General features: G+C 56.0%; 2 protein-coding genes and 1 long non-coding RNA gene across 11 annotated transcripts; 1 reads left to right on the top strand and 2 right to left on the bottom strand.

Moving 5' to 3' along the window:
• Positions 1–146: 146 nt before the first annotated feature.
• Niban3 (niban apoptosis regulator 3) lies at positions 147–10,186 on the bottom strand. Of its 8 annotated transcripts, none has more exons than XM_031340245.1 (16): positions 10,020–10,186; positions 8,793–8,923; positions 7,797–7,922; positions 7,460–7,574; positions 5,978–6,172; positions 5,783–5,898; positions 5,599–5,703; positions 5,341–5,503; positions 4,699–4,813; positions 4,420–4,606; positions 4,166–4,324; positions 3,375–3,491; positions 3,194–3,301; positions 2,453–2,564; positions 1,377–1,460; positions 147–623 (listed from the first exon to the last, which is right to left on the bottom strand). In XM_031340245.1, exons 1-15 carry the CDS (start codon positions 10,072–10,074, stop codon positions 1,408–1,410), a joined length of 1,857 nt encoding a protein of 618 aa, XP_031196105.1. In that variant the 5' UTR covers positions 10,075–10,186; the 3' UTR covers positions 147–623; positions 1,377–1,407. The 8 variants fall into 8 exon arrangements, with proteins under 8 accessions (XP_031196105.1, XP_031196104.1, XP_031196106.1 ...); XM_031340244.1 differs by having other exon boundaries at positions 147–619; XM_031340246.1 differs by having other exon boundaries at positions 147–587.
• LOC116069525 lies at positions 5,178–6,813 on the top strand. The gene is made up of 3 exons (XR_004110027.1): positions 5,178–6,086; positions 6,220–6,382; positions 6,607–6,813. It is a non-coding gene; the product is annotated as an uncharacterized LOC116069525 (long non-coding RNA).
• Positions 10,187–11,581: 1,395 nt separating the features above from the next.
• On the bottom strand, positions 11,582–15,937 carry Pgls (6-phosphogluconolactonase). 2 transcript variants are annotated; one of them, XM_031340251.1, is made up of 5 exons: positions 15,580–15,937; positions 13,803–13,910; positions 13,198–13,299; positions 12,778–12,918; positions 11,582–11,801 (listed from the first exon to the last, which is right to left on the bottom strand). In XM_031340251.1, exons 1-5 carry the CDS (start codon positions 15,865–15,867, stop codon positions 11,667–11,669), a joined length of 774 nt encoding a protein of 257 aa, XP_031196111.1. In that variant the 5' UTR covers positions 15,868–15,937; the 3' UTR covers positions 11,582–11,666. The 2 variants fall into 2 exon arrangements, with proteins under 2 accessions (XP_031196111.1, XP_031196112.1); XM_031340252.1 differs by lacking the exon at positions 15,580–15,937 and adding an exon at positions 15,278–15,554.
• Positions 15,938–17,396: the final 1,459 nt, after the last annotated feature.

The raw sequence follows: 17,396 nt of genomic DNA, 5'->3' as shown, positions 1-17,396 counted from the left end.
ACCCACTAGATGGAAAAAGAAAACCCAACTCCTGTACACTGTCCTCTGACCTCCATAGGCCCACGCACAGCATGTGCGTGCACACACACACACACATACACACACACACACACACACAAAGTAAACAAATTTAAAAAGAAGCTTTAAGAAACGTACAGAATTTTAAGAAAAAATTAAATAAAGATAAAAATGAAATTAAATGTAGCATTACATGTAGCATATTAACAGAGGTTTTGGGTTGTTTTATAGAGACAGTGTCTTATTATGGTAGCCCAGGCTAACTCAGAATCTGAGTGTACAAATTTTATCAGGAATATACCATCTAAGATACTTTGTTGGATACATAAGTTACAAAGTCAGAAGCATTCATACACTTGGCCCAGGGAGGCAACTCCAGACCTTTATCCATTGTCCTCCAGGGTGGCTGTGGATGGGTTAGGACTCAGCTCTGGACAGTTCTTGGAAGCCATGTTGTATGGAGTGGCTGCATTTGGCCTGCAGAGTAAGAGTTTCAGCCTCTCTTTCTTTCTCTCTCTCTCTCTCTCTCTCTCTCTCTCTCTCTCAGATCCGAGCACCAGCTTCCTCCTCTGTGAAGTGACAACTGTCACCTGGATGCTCCCTGTCTTACCAGGCACAAGAATGTCACTTTTTACAAGCTGGGTGTGGGACCTGAAGTATCCACACAGGTGATGAGGTGGAAGTGAGGCTCACAAATCAAGGGAAACTAACTGACTGTGCTGTGCGATACGGTGGACTACCCAGCTGGGCCACAGTTGGGGAACACTCTGGAGATTCCCAAGAATAATGCTAGCCTGCCTCTTCACACCCTGAGATCCCTGTAGGGATTCACCCATAGTGTGGAATGGGCCTGAAGGGTTGGACTTGGGTCCTCCTCTTGGGATGTATGGTGGGTGGAGGGTATACAGAATTCTCCCCATGCCAAGGGTCTTTTGATGACTCCTTCCTTTTATGTGACTTCATGTGAAGACTAATGAGGTCCACATCAAGGTCGAAGTGTCTGGGTCGGCAATGACTGTGTAATGAGTGAGCTCAAGTTATCTTGCCTCCAAGTGCCTTTGCTGATGGCCAGCCGCCATCACTACCCCCTCCCAGTATTGTTAGCAGAAAGTAACTACCAGGAAGATATCGATCCCACTGTGTCTGGGCTGCAGGAACTAGGGCCCAATCCTGTCACCATCTCCACCCATGTGTGTGTCAGAGCCTGGGGCTTCTCCACCTCTTCACCAAGATGCTAGCCGGGCAGGCCACGTTAGGAGATAAAGTCCATTCTTTTCCATCCACTCCACCCTTGCCACACCCTTAAACACCCCGCGCAACCGCAGCGATTCCTTGTCCAGAATCTATGAGGTGCTCACCTTTTCCTTCCTGGTCCCACTGGGCTACTCATCAGTCATCTAGAGAGCAGGCTCTGTCCCTGGCACCAAGAACGTTCTTCAACTCTAGAATAAGAGAGAAACCCCTGGACCTAGCTGAGGATGCCCAGCTTTTGGCTCTCAGAAACCTCTTTCAATGCTTCACCAAGGACAGGCATTGCTAATTGATACCTGCACTCTCCTAGCCAGGAGTCTGGCATCCCTACCCAACACTGCTGCTCTGTGCAGACATCACAAATCAATGGCAAGTAGAATTCCCCTAAGGATGGATTCAAGCCTTAGGATCAGAAGCTCATCCAGGTCACCATTTCTGGACTTAGCTTGGAGCCATTTGAAACTTAGACTCTCAAAGAAGATGGCTCAGCGATTAAGTGCACTGGCTGCTCTTCTGGGTGACTCGGGTTCAGTTCTTAGTACCCACATGGTGGTTCACAACTGTCTGTGACTCCAGATCCAGGGGACCGGAAACAAGCATGTAAAAACCCATGCAGGTAAAAACATCAATGCACAAAAAAGAAAAACAAATCATTAAAACAAACAAACTTGTACTCTCCTGGCCATGTGGGCTCAGAAACTCAGGAGTCTGAGGCAGGAGAATTGCTTAGATGGCAGGCTTCCATCACCACCACAGCTCCATTTTTCTCGTTTGGCCACACATCATAGACACAGTCTCCTCCTGTTCCCTGGCTCCAGGGGTGCCACCATCTCTGTTTCTGCCACTCCTCTAACCCTCTCAGTCCCTCTTCCCTCTATCATCTTCAGAGACAGGCTTTGTAAGCTTCCTGGAGCTCCTGATTGGCATTCCAGACCAACGAACTCTCTGGTACCAGAGTGTTTGTTGAATGCATACATGACAACTGCCTCATTCATTTTCCTGAGAACTTCCCCATAACCCTGAAATTTTCATCCCAGTGGCTACCCTTCATGCAGCCCCAACATAGTCCACACGGGACCCTCCAAGCCTGTGCCAGCATCCACAGGAAAGGACAGGGACTGTACGAGGCTCAGTGTGCATACACAGAAAGAAGAGGCTCCCTGAGCCACAGTGGAGAGCTCACCTCTGTCAATCCTCTGCAGCAAGATGCCCTGAATGACATCCTTGTAGACACCCTCAGTGGTCAGAACCTGCCAGCCCATGGCCAGGATGTCCCCATCCACCTCTGGTGGTTCCTAGGACCACATAGGTAGAAACATGGTTAGATGCAGGGCCTGTGCTCCCCCAGCCCTGGCCTGATTTGCTGGGTTCTCTGGCTTGTCTCCCTCTCTGTAACATAGACTTGTTCACCCACAATCACCCACAGTATCATAATCTGATACTGTGTCACAGTATCAGAAATGAACTAAGGCCCACACATCCATCATGCCTCCCAAATGCCACACTTGTGGCCCTGGAGTGTCCTGTTAGCACCTGAGACATACCTATACTTGGTGGCCCTGACCTTGAGGTAGCTGGAAGGCTGGGCCCTCCCCACCCACACCCTTCCCACTGTCTCTTCCCTCAACTCCAGCCTCAGTTGATTCTTCTCTGGCCCTTAACATCCTAGGCCCAGTCCTGACCCAGGACTTTTGCATAGGTGGTTCTCCCCTGTGAACTTAGACCCATGGAGCGAGCTCCTGTGTGCTCGGCAGAGTTGGGCTGGAACTCTGGGAGGGTGTAGCTAGTAGGCAAGGGGGTGGGGGGCATGTGGGACCAAGATTCCCAAGAAAGCAAAGAGCATGGTGGAAGCCAAAGGGAGTTCCCCACCCAACCTGGGGAGCACTCTGTCCCCACCAGACAGATGTCTCAGGTGTCCACTCACCAAGTTACATCTCATCCCAAGCTGGCTCCATACGAAGGGCCAGAAGATCCCCAGCAGCCAGTCCCGGGTGAACGTCCATCGCGTAGTCTCACTGTCCGAGGTGAACTTCTGCAGGGGTCACAGGCAGCCTGTGTAGTGGCCCTCAGAACTCCGGCCATGGGGACCCTTCCACACACCTCACCTTCAGCACAAGGCCCCTGACTTTCTCCAGCTGCTCAGCTGCCTGGCTGCGGTCCAGAGCTGATGTCAGACACTGGTCAGCCAGCTGCAGAAAGGTGGTGACTGCAGCCGCCATGAGCTGTGGAGGGGGTGCCAGATGACCCATTACCTCAGGCTCCTAATGCCTGCCGCCTCCCCAGCAGCTGAACTTGGCCTGTCCCCTGCCTATTCCTCCAGGCGCTAGTCTCAGGGAAGAACTTCTGTCTGGAAGATGGTACCAGCCAGAGATCAGCCTCCCCAAGGGAGCACTGCTGTGCAGTGTACAAACTTTGCCAGGCTCAGTGGATCACCTCAGTCTGCTCCTCCCTCGTGCACCATGTTCATGGCAGGGCCCAACCGCTCAGCCTTCAAAACATGCCTTTCTTCTTTGAGACAGGACCTCACATAAAGTACACTGGCGTCAGTCTCTATGAAGCTGAGAATGACCCTGACATCCTGATCCTTCTGTCTCCACTTCGTAAGTGCTAGGGCAGGCCTGTTCAACCACACCCACATCTGGATCAGGGCTTGTCCCAGCCTCCTCTACCTCTGTCCTTTATAGATGGAGCCCCTGACAGCAGACCAGCCTCCAGCCATGCCCCTGTCCTCACTCACACGCCTGATGAGGCCTCTCTTGCCCTTCACAGGCTCTGCACTCTCTTCAGGCTCTGCCTGCCTACCAACTGGGCCCACTCCTTTCCATAAATGTACACATCTCTCTCTCTACCAGGGATGTGATGTACCCAAAGCACCCTTCCCATTCACTTTCTTCACCTGTTGTGCAAGGTCTTGGGCCCCAAACACCAGGCTCCGCATCCCCAGGAAACCAAAGGGTTTTGCCAGCTGAGCTAGATGGTTGCGGTTCCTCTCTGCCTCCCGGTAGCAGGCCTGCATCAGCTCTGGGTCCCATGGTATCTCCTCAAATTCATAAACCTATGTGTGCATACCAGTCAGATGAGAAACTATCTTTGGCTTCTGATACAAACACACCAAAGCAGACAAGCCACTACTGGCCTAGGCTAACCTCCCTGCACAGCCGAGTGCCAGAAGGGTTCTTGCGAAGGTAGTGACACAGCCGGTCCATCCCCTGGATGAGAAGGGTCCGAACAGCTTGGAGCGTGGCTTCCACAGGACTCAGCAGCGCAAGAGTAAGCTGCGGCAGTTGCGGGTCCACCTTGCGGCACAGGCATGCCTCTACTGCGTCCTGGATCTCGGCTGAGGGGAGATATGGGCCTGGTGATTTCCCCACCAGGCACTCAGAGGATGCATAAGAGAAGAGACCTCAGCTGGGCCAGCTGGATACTCACTTTACAGCTAGGGAAACTGAAGCTAGGAGCAGCGAGACTTGGCCCAAAGGTGTAGGCAGAGGAAGTAGAACGAGATTCAAACCCGGGTCTTGATAATTGGGCAGCAGAGTAGATCCTGCAAGGCCACAGCTACCTCCTGACTCCCCCCTACCTGGCCCACAATTTAACAGGCCTGGCCTGGCTCCAGGCCACGCCCTCTCGCAGTGCGCTTCTTAGGGCTTCTTCCCACTAGGATCTTGTGTGTGACTCTAATCCCCATCCGCTACTTCCCCAAGTTTAGACCCAGGCCACGCCCCACTACGCCCCGCCTTCCAGCCACCACAGAGCCCGCCTCATCAGGAAAGTGCCTTCCTCCCTGCAAGCTCCGCCCTGATCCTGCCTCCAGTCCACCCTCCCTTGCTAGCGGGGTCCCTCTCCTGAAACTCCAGGCCCGCTCCGGGCAGGCCACTCCCCCTAATATTCATGACCCCGCCCCTCGGCCTCTTGAGCCAACACCCACCCAAGCCGTTCCCCTCGCTCCGTGACCCCACCCTTCTCACCAGGCAGCCTTCCTGCCCTCACTCACAGGGATTCCTAGCTCCACCTCTCGCCTGTGGCCCCGCCCCTTATCCCAGGCCCCACTCCCGCCCCGCCCCTCTCAACCTTCTGTTCTCCGAGCCCCGAGTGCCCGCTGCTGTAGGATCTGCTCAAGGTCTGCGCGCACCATCCTCTCCAGAGCCGCCAGCAATGCGTCTTTTTCTGGCTGGAAGGCACGCAGCCCCGAGGATGCCCCGGCCAGGACGGCTGCGTGCACGGCGTCGAGGAACTGCAGAGTTCGAAGGCAGCTTGGGTGAGCGCGTGGGTCCTAGGGCGGTCCCCTCTCTCTCTCTCTCCCTCTCCATGCCACCCCACGCTCCGCACCTCCGCGCAGGCCCGAGCTCGGGCGCGTCCCGCACCGCGCAGCCCTCGGAGCGCCTGTGCTCGCAGCGCTGGCAACAGCTCCCGCATCAGTTCAGCGCTCAGTACCTGAAGGGGAGGCGTGGGGCTATTGGGCCGCAGGCGGCGGAACACCGAACGCGCCTGGGGTCTGCGGGACACAGCTCACCTCTGCGTCGGAGCCCAGTGTCGCGTCGTCTCCACCAGCGTAGCCCCGGCGTTGTCGATAGAGCAGCACGGCGTCCAGGAAGGCGCAGGCTGCGGGCGCCCGGCTGCGCTGCAGGACTGAAGGCGCAATCAAGAGCGTGCTGCGCTCAGGGAGCCCCGCACCTTCGCCGCCCATCAAACTCCCGCCCCCTCCCACCTGCACCCCGCTGCTCCTGCGACGCACCGGTGGCTCTCAGACGAATGGCACCCTGCAAGCCGAGCCTCCAGGCGCGCTGCGCCCCCCGAGAGTGAGCGCAGAAGCAGAGGTGAGCACGGAAGGGGTGTACGAGGAAGAGCGGGAAGCTCACAGGTTCCTCCAGCACCCGCAGCGGCTCCTCCAGGGCAAGGTCTCCTGAAAGCCAGAGAAGTCGCCCTTCAGGCCTCTGTTCTTTTTCTTAGGACAGCAGCCTGAAAGAGCCCGGTGTAGGGTGTCCTGTCATCGGATTGTGACTTACAGGCCGGTCTGGAAGCCTGGAAAACCTTGTCTCAAAAACTACCCACAGAAGATCTAATACGAGTGGACCCTGCAAGATTGACTGTTCTCTACATCTTGTTGGAGCAGGTGAACAGGGACAGAAACCGGATTCCCAGGACCCCAGCTGGGCTTATATTGCTGGCCCAAAGCTTGTCTGTCTCCTTGCAGGATTACTGCCACTGAATATTTTATTATTTTTAATCACCTCTCTCTCTCTCTCTCTCTCTCTCTCTCTCTCTCTCTCTCTCTCTCTCTCTCTCTCTTTCTCTCTCTCTCTCTCTCTCTGTGTGTGTGTGTGTGTGTGTGTGCAGATACCTGAGGTCAGAGCAGAAGTTCCAGGCAGTCATGAACACCAGGCAGTTGCGAGTGCCAGCGTCAAAACTCAAGTCCATCCACCGAGCCATCTTTTCAGTCACCCTCCCCTTTAATTTAATTTTGTTTTTGTTGGTTTTGTTTGGTTTTTTTGGGATAGAGTTTCTCTGTATAGCCCTGGCTGTCCTGAAACTCACTCTGTGGATCACACTGTCCTTGAACTCATCTGCCTCTGCCTCTGCCTCCAAATGCTGGGATTAAAGGTGTGCATCACCACATCCGACTTTTATTTTAAAACTTTTTTACTTTATTTCATGTGTAGGAACGTTTTGCCAGTATGTATGTATATACAGCAAGGGCATGCCTGGTGGCTGCGGAGGTCAGAAGAGGGCTTCAGATCCCTTGGAACTGGAGTTACAGCTGGTTGTGAACCACCATGGAGGTGACTGGGGTCTCATTGTGTAGCCTTGGCAGCCTGAAGCTCGCTGGGCAGACCGGGCTCGGCTGGCCTAGACCTCACCCTGCCTCTGCCTCCACGAGCGCCGCCAGCAGTACTAACTCTGTCCCTTAGACAGTTTGCCATTTGGGTTTTGCTCCACTGACTGATCTCTGCCCAGGGACAGTGGGCACTTCTTTTCCTTCCTGTAGTAAGCATGCTCACTCAAGGATCAATGCCACCCACCAAGGGATGGACGGCAACATCTGTAGACATGTTGGGAGTCACACACACTGGGTAGGAAATCGCTACTGGTGGAGGAGGCCCAGGGCAGCTTCGCCAAGTGCACAGAGATGGTGAAATGACCAAAGGACTGGGAGCAAGGGAAATGACTAAGGAGACCGGGAGGCCCTTACCAGAGGAGCTGGGGCAGAGGTCATCCAAAAGGCAGAGGTATTCACGCTGGGATGTGAGCAGTGTATACCCTGTCAGAGCTGTGGAGCCCAGCGGACGACACCCAGACTCATACTCCTATGACCAAAGACATGAGACCAAACTGGCTACCACTCCCCAGTACAGGAGGCAAGTCAGCAAGAACACACACAGCTTACAACACACTCTGCTAACCCTCCATAGGCCCTCTGTGCAACTCAGGTCAGGTCCTTGCCTGTTATTGCCCAGGGCTCCACCCCTGAGCCACGCCCCCTGCCCCCACACCGGGGAATTCTGGGCAGGGACTCTAGATCCACTGACCTCCTTGTGACTGAACCATTCTAGACGTCCATCTCCACGCAGAACACAGAAGGCGGGCTGCCACTGTGGCGGGCGGCCCTGGAGCAGGGTCAAGGGTCCCTGATGCTCCCTGACTCGAGGCAGCTTCTGCAAAGGGACGCTGGCTATGGCTGGAGCACATCTGGGGGTTGCCTGAACTCTTCAGTTTGGTCACATACCAGCAACCGTCCCAAAGCTCAAAGGCAGCAGCTGCTGTTCAGACCCTGTTAGTTCAGCACTGGGAAGGCTGAGGAAGGAGCGCCAGCTACACAGCAAATTCAAGACCAGACCAGCTACATGACAGAACTGTAGCAGGTATGGGTGATGCACTGCATGGGACAGGGAGAGTCCCCAGAGGCGGGGCCTCTGTCTACAGAGCTTCCCCTCAGCAGGGAGAGAAAGGAGCCAGTGGGAAATCCCATGTTCCAGTTGTACCTCTGCTGTGTGGCCTTCAGGTGCTCACTCTACCTCTCTGGTCCTGAATGTCCTCATCAGTCAAAGACTCTCCCAAGATAGGGGAGAGATGGAGGCCCTGGGACCCTAATTAGTAGCTCTAGCTCCAGGCTGTCAGATCTCAGTAACAACCTCTGGGCTGCCAAGAGTCAGCGGAATAAGGGGACAAGAAACATGGGGTCTTATTGAAGAGTGTTTCCCTGGCGTGGTGGTTGCAACAGACGAAGCAGGCACACTTCGTGGCACACACTGCAGTGGGGCCCTCACTCACATCTAGCCTGTCTTTGCCAACCTCAGGACTTTTGCACATGCTGTGCCCCTGCAGGAAATTCACTTCCCCAAGCCCCCTCAGCCTGCCTCCACCTCCAGAGTTTCCTGTTCCGCCCATGCAAAGGCCCTTCTGTCAGCCCTCCTCAGCTCCACACCTGCAGTCTCACGTCAGCACCACCGAGAACACAAGAGAGACAACTACAGTTGGATCCCTGGGTCCCCAGGTCCCCTGCGGGGTGCCTGGCAGATACGCACTTTGGTGTGGGACAGCTGGCGTCCGGCTGGCTCCTGGGGTCCCAGCTCCTGGGAGATGTGCCTGAGCATAGCTGCAGCCAGCTGCCTGCGGTAACAGGGCAGGAAGGTCCTCAGCATGCCATCCACCTGACCTGTAGTGAGAAGGGACACCTGCCTGTCATCCCAGGGCCAGCTGGCTCGCCGGAGGAGCCAGAACCTGTGAGTGCCAGCGTAGACCATGCCTCAGTGAATGAGGTGGAAGGCAGTCTCGAGGACAGCCGATGTTGATCGCTGGCAAACACGTGTGCGCACACAGAGGCCTTTCATCCAAATAGTTTGCTGTATCTCAGGAGAATGAGGCCCAGACAGGGCAATTTATTCACCCCGTGGCACACAGCAAATGCAGGTAGTGGTCAATCCTGGGACTTGGAGAGATGATCGATCAGCAGCACATGCAGGGCTTTGCATAGGCTGGTTCCCACACTCACTGGTAACCACCGGCCCTCCTCCGGCCTGGTCTAGCCACCTCCCTTAGGAACACCCACTAAGTCCTGCTGGTCTACACACTCTCCCAGGTCCAGGTGTGGGGCAGGACAGGGAGCTGAAGCTCAGCCTGGGCTTGGCTTTTCTCCCACTGAGAGCTAAGCCTTAGTCTAGTCCCAGTGTCCATGCAGACAGACTTCCCAGCCCCAGAGACCACCTGGAGTCAGGAAGGACCCCTTCCACCTGCCTGTGCCTTCACTCCCACCCTCAGTGGGCCCTAGCTTCCACTAACAAATCAAAACCTCACATTTCACTTTGTTTCGTCTTGAGACATGGTTGCTTGTGGCCCAGGCTGTCTTGGAATTCACTCTGTAAACCAGGCTGGCCTCGAACTCACAGAGATCCGCCTGCCTGTACCTCCCAAGTGCTGGGACGGAAGGTGTGCAACACTGTATTCAGCTACTTGGATTTCATTTAAATCTGAAATCCTCCAGAGCCAGGCATGGTGGCGTGTGCCTTTGATCTCTCTGAGTTTGAGGCCAGCCTGGTCTAAGGACTGAGCTCCAGGACAGCCAAGGCTACACAGAGAAACCCTGTCTTGAGAAACCGAACAAAGAAAATCTGAACTTTTCCAACACAAGCCCACCCCTTACAAGACCAGAGACAGTTAAAATAATGAGCCCCATATTGGCACCAGGAGCACATGCCAGTGCGGGAGGCTCCCATGCAGTGGCAACAAGACCCGACCCTGACCTCTCTGCTCACCCTGAAGCTGTTGCTGCCGCCTTTTCCCCAGGGGACAGGAAGGCTGTGCCCCCATCCTGCCACCATACAGAGCTGTCCTGGGTCCCTCTGCTCAGGATGTTGGATGGCAGCTGAGTGGCCCAAGTGCCAGGACGGTATGTATCGCCGTCTGGTGCTACCCTCCACCCATCCTGTCTGCACCTGCCTCCTCCTGGTCTCTGGGGACAGGCTGGACCAAGACTGGTGGTTCCTGTTGGGGGTAGTGGGGACAGCCCCAGGGGAGACCAAGGGAGTGTGGGGAAAAACAACACCCTGGCACAGATGGGTGGGTGGGGCACATTTCTGCCATCCCAGCACTCAGAAAGCAGAGGCAGGGGGATGGGGAGTTTAGGCCATGGAGGCCAGTCTGGGCTACATGAAGTCCTGTCTCTGAAAGTCAAAGGGATGGATTGCTGACTGAACAGATGAATGGGCAGGGGAGCAGGTTCTCAGTGTGGAGGGAACCCTCCACACACACCCATCCCTTAGCCTGCTTCCTTTTCTCTCCCCTTTCCAGGGGCTGGAACGTGATGGCTGGAGTAGCAGCAGCCACCTTAAAGCCTGAGGCAGATCCTATGCATTAATGGCAAAGCAGTAAATTCCCTCTTGAGGCAGGGACAGTGCTCACATGGGGTCCTCACGCCTACATCACTTTCCTTCCTCAGGGTGTCTCAGCCTCTGCTTGGCTGTCGGGTGGGTGGCACCTGCTCTCAGAGAGGTCCCCAGGAGGATTTTCCACTGTGTCTTCCGCTGGTTTCTGCCCCAGCCCATCCTACTTCCTCTTTGTCGCAGCCAAGGAGCCCTCAGGGACCAGACATCTAAAGTTCACATGTGTGGTTCTGGCCCCGCCCTTCTGGCCTACCTGCCAAATTAGCTCTGAGAGGTTTCAATTCCCACCTCATGCCTGGCTTGTTTTACCTTCATGAGGGGATGCTGCCTCCGACTCCCTCAGCCAAGCCCACCAGCCTCCCCAACTAGGTAGGGCCTTGAACTGGTAGGGTCAGAATAGGTAACATGCACAGATCCACTTCATGATCCAAGGTGGCTGCTTATATTCCAGCCATCACATCTAGTCTCTGGACCCACATCCCAGTCTTTGCAAGAGGCAAGAGAGAAAACTGTCTAAGGGAACATCCCAAGAGTCACCCCAGACACTTCTCCCATCGGCATGGGTCCCTGTGACACCATCAGGAGAACCTTATCAGGTAGCTCACCCTGCTCAAGGCTCTGAGCAGGCCTGAAGGAGACAGCGCATCCTCAAGGGGCCATGAAGGCGCTGGCTGAGGCCCCAGGTGAACCTGGCACGTTTAGTGTCCATTTCCCTTCACCATGGCTGGAACACAGCAACCACTTCGGACTGCGAGTACCACAGTAGCTGTGAGTTAGTTCTGATCATTGGAACAGAGAATGTGGCCTGACTTGGAACAGTGCATACACTGCCCGGCCAGAAGTCCAGGCCGCACTTCTCTAATCAATGTGTGCGCTCTACTCTGTTGGCCCTCCCCAGCCCCGCCTTCCGCCACCAAAAACCACAGGGACCAGAGTTCCAGCAAAGCTGTTTAATCCGCAGCTAGTCTGCTCTCACAGCTCCCGCGGCCCGACGTGCCCACAGCGTGCGTGGCGCGCCCCCTACAATGTGGAATGCTTCTCGAAGGGCACGGACAGAAGCCGTGCAGCTGCCTCGTCCAGGAACCAGCAGAGGGCGCCCGTGCGCGGCTGTACCATGGCGGCGGGCAGCGCACCCTCCTTGTCCTCCAGGATGCGCTGTGTGCGAGATCAGGACCCGCCTCAGACGCTGCGCAGAGCCAGTTGGGGCTAGCAGTGGGCATCTGTTTGGTCTGGGGACGGGGTACCCACGGGATCTTGCTCTGCAGTCTGCCTCGCACACCGTGGGCTCCAAAGCTTCGCGGTGTGGAATAGGATTTGTTTCTTGTTTTTATTAGGAGGCGGGGCCTCATCTAGCACTGGCTGACCTTCAACAAGCTTTGTAGTCAGTCTCCTCCTTTCTGCCTCCCCAGTATGGAGACAACAGGAGGTACTGAAGACTGGACTCAGATTGTCGGGCTTAGGGGCAAGCATCTATATCCACTAAGCCATCTTGCCCCACCCCCGCCCTCCACTTTTTATTTATTTATTTATTTTTATTTATTTTTTTTTCTTTTCGAGACGGGTTTCTCTGGATAGCCCTGGCTGTCCTGGAACTCACTCTGTAGACCAGGCCGACCTCGAACTCAGAAATCCACCTGCCTCTGCCTCCCAAATGCTGGGATTAAAGACGTGTGCCACCACCGCCCAGCTATTTATTTATTTCTATTTAATGTGTATGGGTGTTATTCCTACATGTATTTCTGTGCACCACGAGCATGCGTGGTGCCCACAGAGGAGGGCACCGGATCCCCTGGGACTGGAGCTACACCTGGTTGAGACTGGAACTCAGGTCCTCTGGAAGGGTAGCAGGTACTCACTGGTTGGTAGCTCTCTCTCTGACCCTGGTCTTTTTTCTTTCTTTCTATTTCTTGATGGATGTGTCTAGTGTCCTGCTCTTTCACCCTCTGCCTTATTCCCCTCATGCAGAGCCCCTCACGGAGCCTGGAGCCTGAGCATCCCGTTTGTGGAGGAGTTTGGGGGAAGGGGTGCAGGGACTCTACCCCAGGGCGCTGTGGCCCTTTCAATGACTGGAAGCATGTCTGTCCTAGGCTCCATGAACTCTCCTGACTGACCTCCACCGTCCATTTCTTACCTTCAGCACAGCTGCCTTGCCTTCCCCTGTGGCCACGAATATGATGCTTTGGGCTGCGTTCAGCACAGGAAGCGTCAGGGTCACCCTCTGCGGTGGTGGCTTTGGGGAGTCACTGATGGGCGCCACGATCTTCTCCCGCTCCTGGGGAGGGCAGCCAGGTGAGGACAGGCCTTTCTACCCTGCTGCTGTGTTCGTAGCACTGGGACGGAACCGGCCCCCACCAAGCACCAAGTGGTTTCTAAGACAGAGCCTTACTCAGTGTTCAGGTGGCCCTCAACCTCACGGCGAGTGCTGGGACAACAGGGCACGCACCACCATGACCACAGGAGGGATGCTCGGCAAGGCGGAGCTGAGGGGCATGGATGCTCAGGCAGCCAGGAGGCTGACAGGGGGGAGGGGGCACCCTCCCCCCACACTCACCTGTAGGAGGGGATGACCAGGGAAGAGCGAACAGGTGTGGCCATCAGGGCCCACTCCCAGGATCAGCAGGTCAAATACAGGGACAGCATCTCCTTGCAAGGCCTGACAGGAGGATGGTGAGTCAAGTGTGTGCAAGCTCAGAGGTAACACTCAAAGAAGCTGAAACCAGGTCTCTATCTCAGCTTTGACCACCTTCCTCTGACAGTGCCGCTCGGCAAGGGCCAGCTCTGCTCATTCCCTACACAACAGTGGCCCCTCGTGCACAGGGCAGCTTCAGCATGGTGTGAGGTCTGCAGAATTTTTTGAGGGTAAGCATCACCCTCCAGCCCAAGCTGGCCTGAACTCTCAACAAGCCTCCCGCCTTAGTCTCCTAAGTGCTAGGGGTGACAGATGGGCAACCACACTGGACTGATCTAGTCTGGAGGCCTGTTTTTCATTTTAGTGGACAAGAACCTCGGGTCTGTGGATGAGTGTCCCCGAGATGTGAGACCCCAGGCCAAGTCTGCCTGCCATGGCTGACCCCTCAGAGTGACAGTCTGTGTCCCCAAGCAGTCACCGCTGCTGCTGCAGTCTTTTACAGCTTTTCCACCTGTCCTGGGACCCACCTGCCTCAGTTTCCTGGCATAGTCCTCTGCAGCATCCTCCACGGGTAGGGCGGGATCGATGGTGAGGACCTGGCTGTCTGGGATGGGCAGCTTTGAGAGCAGGTGTGTCTGTGGAAGGGACAGTCAGGGAGTAACATGATTGGGTATTCGATGCCTGGCATAGTACTGCCCAAACAGGGGCTCCCCCAAAGCCAGGAACCCCGAATCACACCGTGCTCCTCTCCACAGCCTGGCTGACTCTTCAGGGTGGCTTGGGCTCCCCCAATCAGGGACTCAGCCTGGCTGCATCCAGCACACAGCTGGCACCTGACTACACAGAGGTGGGCCCCAGGAAGAGGACTATGATCTATTCTGAGACACCCAGCCTGTGTCTCCATGTCTCGTTCTTGGGGTAAGTCCAGCTCAGTGGAGCAATGTCAGGGAGTGCTGAGGGCAAATGTCAGAATGCCAGGATGCTGTGCCCTACAGATGGGGGTGCTGGGGACTCTGCAACCACCATTGCTCAGGGTGCTGCAGACCCTGAATGGAGAACAGAGGAGCACGGGGCTCCAGACTGAGGGCCATAGGAAGGTGTGAGACAGGAAGGCAAAGGTGAACTGGCTGCTGAGTCCACTCTACGTGGCTCCTGCCTCAGCCCACTGGGCAGTCTGGGTGCAAGCCACCTACTGCTCAGTGTGCGGATGGACCTCCTAACATCGGAAGTGTCAACAGACTCCACCTGGTGGTGAAACCCTGCTCCCCTCAGAGACCCAGCTCTTAACCAAGCCCCCTCAGAGGGGCCTACTTCGGGATCTTAGCTTTATTTTTCATGAGTGGGCAGCATCAAAATGGTCTCATGTAGCCCAGGCTGGTCTCGAACTCGGTAGCTGGGGATGACCTTGAACTCCTGATCCTCCAGCTTCTATCTACTTCCTCACTGCTGGGATGACAGGTGTGCACCACCATTCCAGGTTTATAGGGTGCTAGAAATGAAGCATGGACCCTAGGAATTTTAGGCAAGCACAATACCAACTGAGCTACAAGCACCCTACCAACTGAGAGCCTTGTGCGAGTACCCACAGCCCTTCACTGTTCAGTGAAGTTCTTGGGCAGGCACGGTGTTCAAAGTGGTGCAGTTTCAGGTCCCTCGATGAGGGCCAAGGAGACAAGGAATCTTCTGGTTCCCACCTTGAAGTGTAATGCCCCTCCTCCCCTGCTTCAAGAGCCCATGACACTGGGCCAGCTTCCCCTAGGAGGTGGTGGCAGTCATCCAAGTGTGCTCAGGGCTCAGTCCTCCATGCCTCAGTTTCCCTGTGTGTGAAGCAGGGACCTCTGTACCTGGGCGCCTGGTGGCCATCATGTCCCAGGCTGCTGGGAGGCGATGGCCAACGGCTCCTGTTAAAGAAAAGAAAACTGAGGCCCAACACACCCTGGACACTAGAGGCAGGCTGAGAGCACAAACAGCAGTGACCCACGAAGCCCCACAGCCGAGGTACGGCCCTCAGGAAGGTAAGGGGGGACGGAGGCCCGTCGGGCTGGACTTGGATGGACATCACGGGGCATCCAGCAAGACCCCGTGGGGCCCGGAGCCCGCGGGTAGGCGTTGAAGCAGCTCCTGGCGTTTCCTCGGCAGGCTGAGCCAGCTCGACGTGACCCGCGCTTCCTCGGCCGGCTGAGCCGACTCCGCATGGCCCACGGCGGCCAAGGTAGCCTGCGTTTCCACCGTAGGCTGAGCCGACTTGGTATGGCCCAAGGCGGCCCCCGTAGCCCGGGCGGTGCGCGCCCCCGCAGCGCTCACCCGGTAGAGGCCGTACGTGCTCTCGGCGTGGTCGAAGGGCACGAGGCGCTCGTCGCAGAAGCCGAGCGTCCAGCGCGCAAAGCTGGCTGGCCCGGCGGGAGCGGCGGCGGCGGGCAGGTCTCGGGCCAGCATGGAGACCAGGCTGCCGCCTGACAGGCCAAGCGCGAAGCGGCCACGGTTCCCTTCCAGACAGCTCGCGGCCCGCTGCGCCACCAGCTGCGCCAGCGAGGCGCCCAGCTCCTGCGGGCTGGAGAAGACCGAGATGAGACCGGGCACGGGTGCAGCCATGGCGTCGGGGAGGCGGCGGCGCTCCCGGCAGAGGCCAGTACGCCAGTGCGCCTGCGCGACGGCCGAGCTGCCATGGGTCCGAGCTCTTTGAGCCGAGGCCGTAGGCGCATGTGCAGTCGCGCAAGTGAAGCGTCGCAGGGGCCGGGCTAGCGGATTGTTCCCGAAACCACTGCAGGGCTTTGGGGTGGGGGTGGAGGGATGGGGAGTGGAGGGGTGGGTTGGCACCCCTCAGGCGGTGCTTCCCTGAGCCGGACACGCCTTGCTGGCCCGATTTCTCGCATTTTATGTAGTTTTTAAGCTGGAGTCTAGTAGCTCCGGCTGGCCTCACGCTCCCGATCGTCCTTCCTCGATTGGAATGCTGGGGTGACCGGAGTGCAACTGCACTCTTGACCCGGTGTTCGGGGTGCGGTCGGATGCACAGAGTGCGCCCGCTGCAGCGTGATAAAGGTCAGTAAGCCAGGTGTGCCGGTTTACACTCCTGCTAGCCCTCGGGTGGCAAGGGCAGGAGGCTAGCCGGGAGTTAGAGGCCAGGTTGGGCTAAGCAGTGGGATCCTGTCACACACACACCCGTGACGTTCCCGTGCTTGCACGGCTCTACCCACATTCGCCTATCTCGGCCGGTCGCCCCTTTACTGTGTAACTCAAGCGGATGCGGCAGTTTGTAAGGCCTTCCGCTCACAGCTGACCGCGGCAGAAAGGACTCCCCAGGACAACCGTCGCACGAGAGTTGAACATCTGCATTTGGATGTGAAACTACCCCCATTCGTGTGCTTGAACAGGTGGCTCCCAGTCGCCCGTGCTATTTTAGGAAAATACAGAACCTTTAGGACTGTTAAGAGCCTTGACTCAAGTAGATCAGCCAGAAGATGACAACTGCTTCCACCACAAAGACCCAAATAAGCCCCCTCTAGTCCTCTCAATTTTCTCCCACATGTGTATCTTTGTACCAATGCATGCAGAGGCCAGGAGAGGGCGTGGGATACCTTGGGACTGAGTTAGATGGTTGTGATCTTCAGTGTGGAAGGAAGGTAGGAAGCCCAACCATTGCGCTTAACCACTGAGCCATTGCACCCAAAAGACTGACTAATAATGTGTGACCCTCCTGAACCCGGGAGAGCTTCAAAATTCAAGCAGTCAGGTACTGTGCCCATACTGAATCCAAGGCCTTCTGCATGCTAAGCCCAGGCTGGACCATTGGCTGGACCCCAGCCCTAAACCTGCAGCCTTCTGAGTGCCATGTGAGGCTGCAAGTGGCAAGTTATACACTGAATCACTGCAAGAATTTTGTTGTTATTCAAGACTTTTTGTTGGGAGCTGGAGAGATGGCTCGGCGGGTAAGAGTGCTAATTGCTCTTCCGAAGGTCATGAGTTCAAGTCCCAGCAACCACATGGTGGCTCACAACCACCTGTAATAAGATCTGATGCCCTCTTCTGAGACTGAAGACAGCTACAGTGTACTTATAATAAATAAATAAATAAATAAATAAATAAATAAATAAATAAATAAATAAGACTTTTTGTTGTTGTTA

Source organism: Mastomys coucha, unplaced genomic scaffold (assembly GCF_008632895.1).
Source record: "Mastomys coucha isolate ucsf_1 unplaced genomic scaffold, UCSF_Mcou_1 pScaffold22, whole genome shotgun sequence".
NCBI classification, from domain to species: domain Eukaryota; kingdom Metazoa; phylum Chordata; class Mammalia; order Rodentia; family Muridae; genus Mastomys; species Mastomys coucha.
Note: the sequence above shows the minus strand (reverse complement) of the source record. Positions and strands in the feature narration are given on the sequence as shown.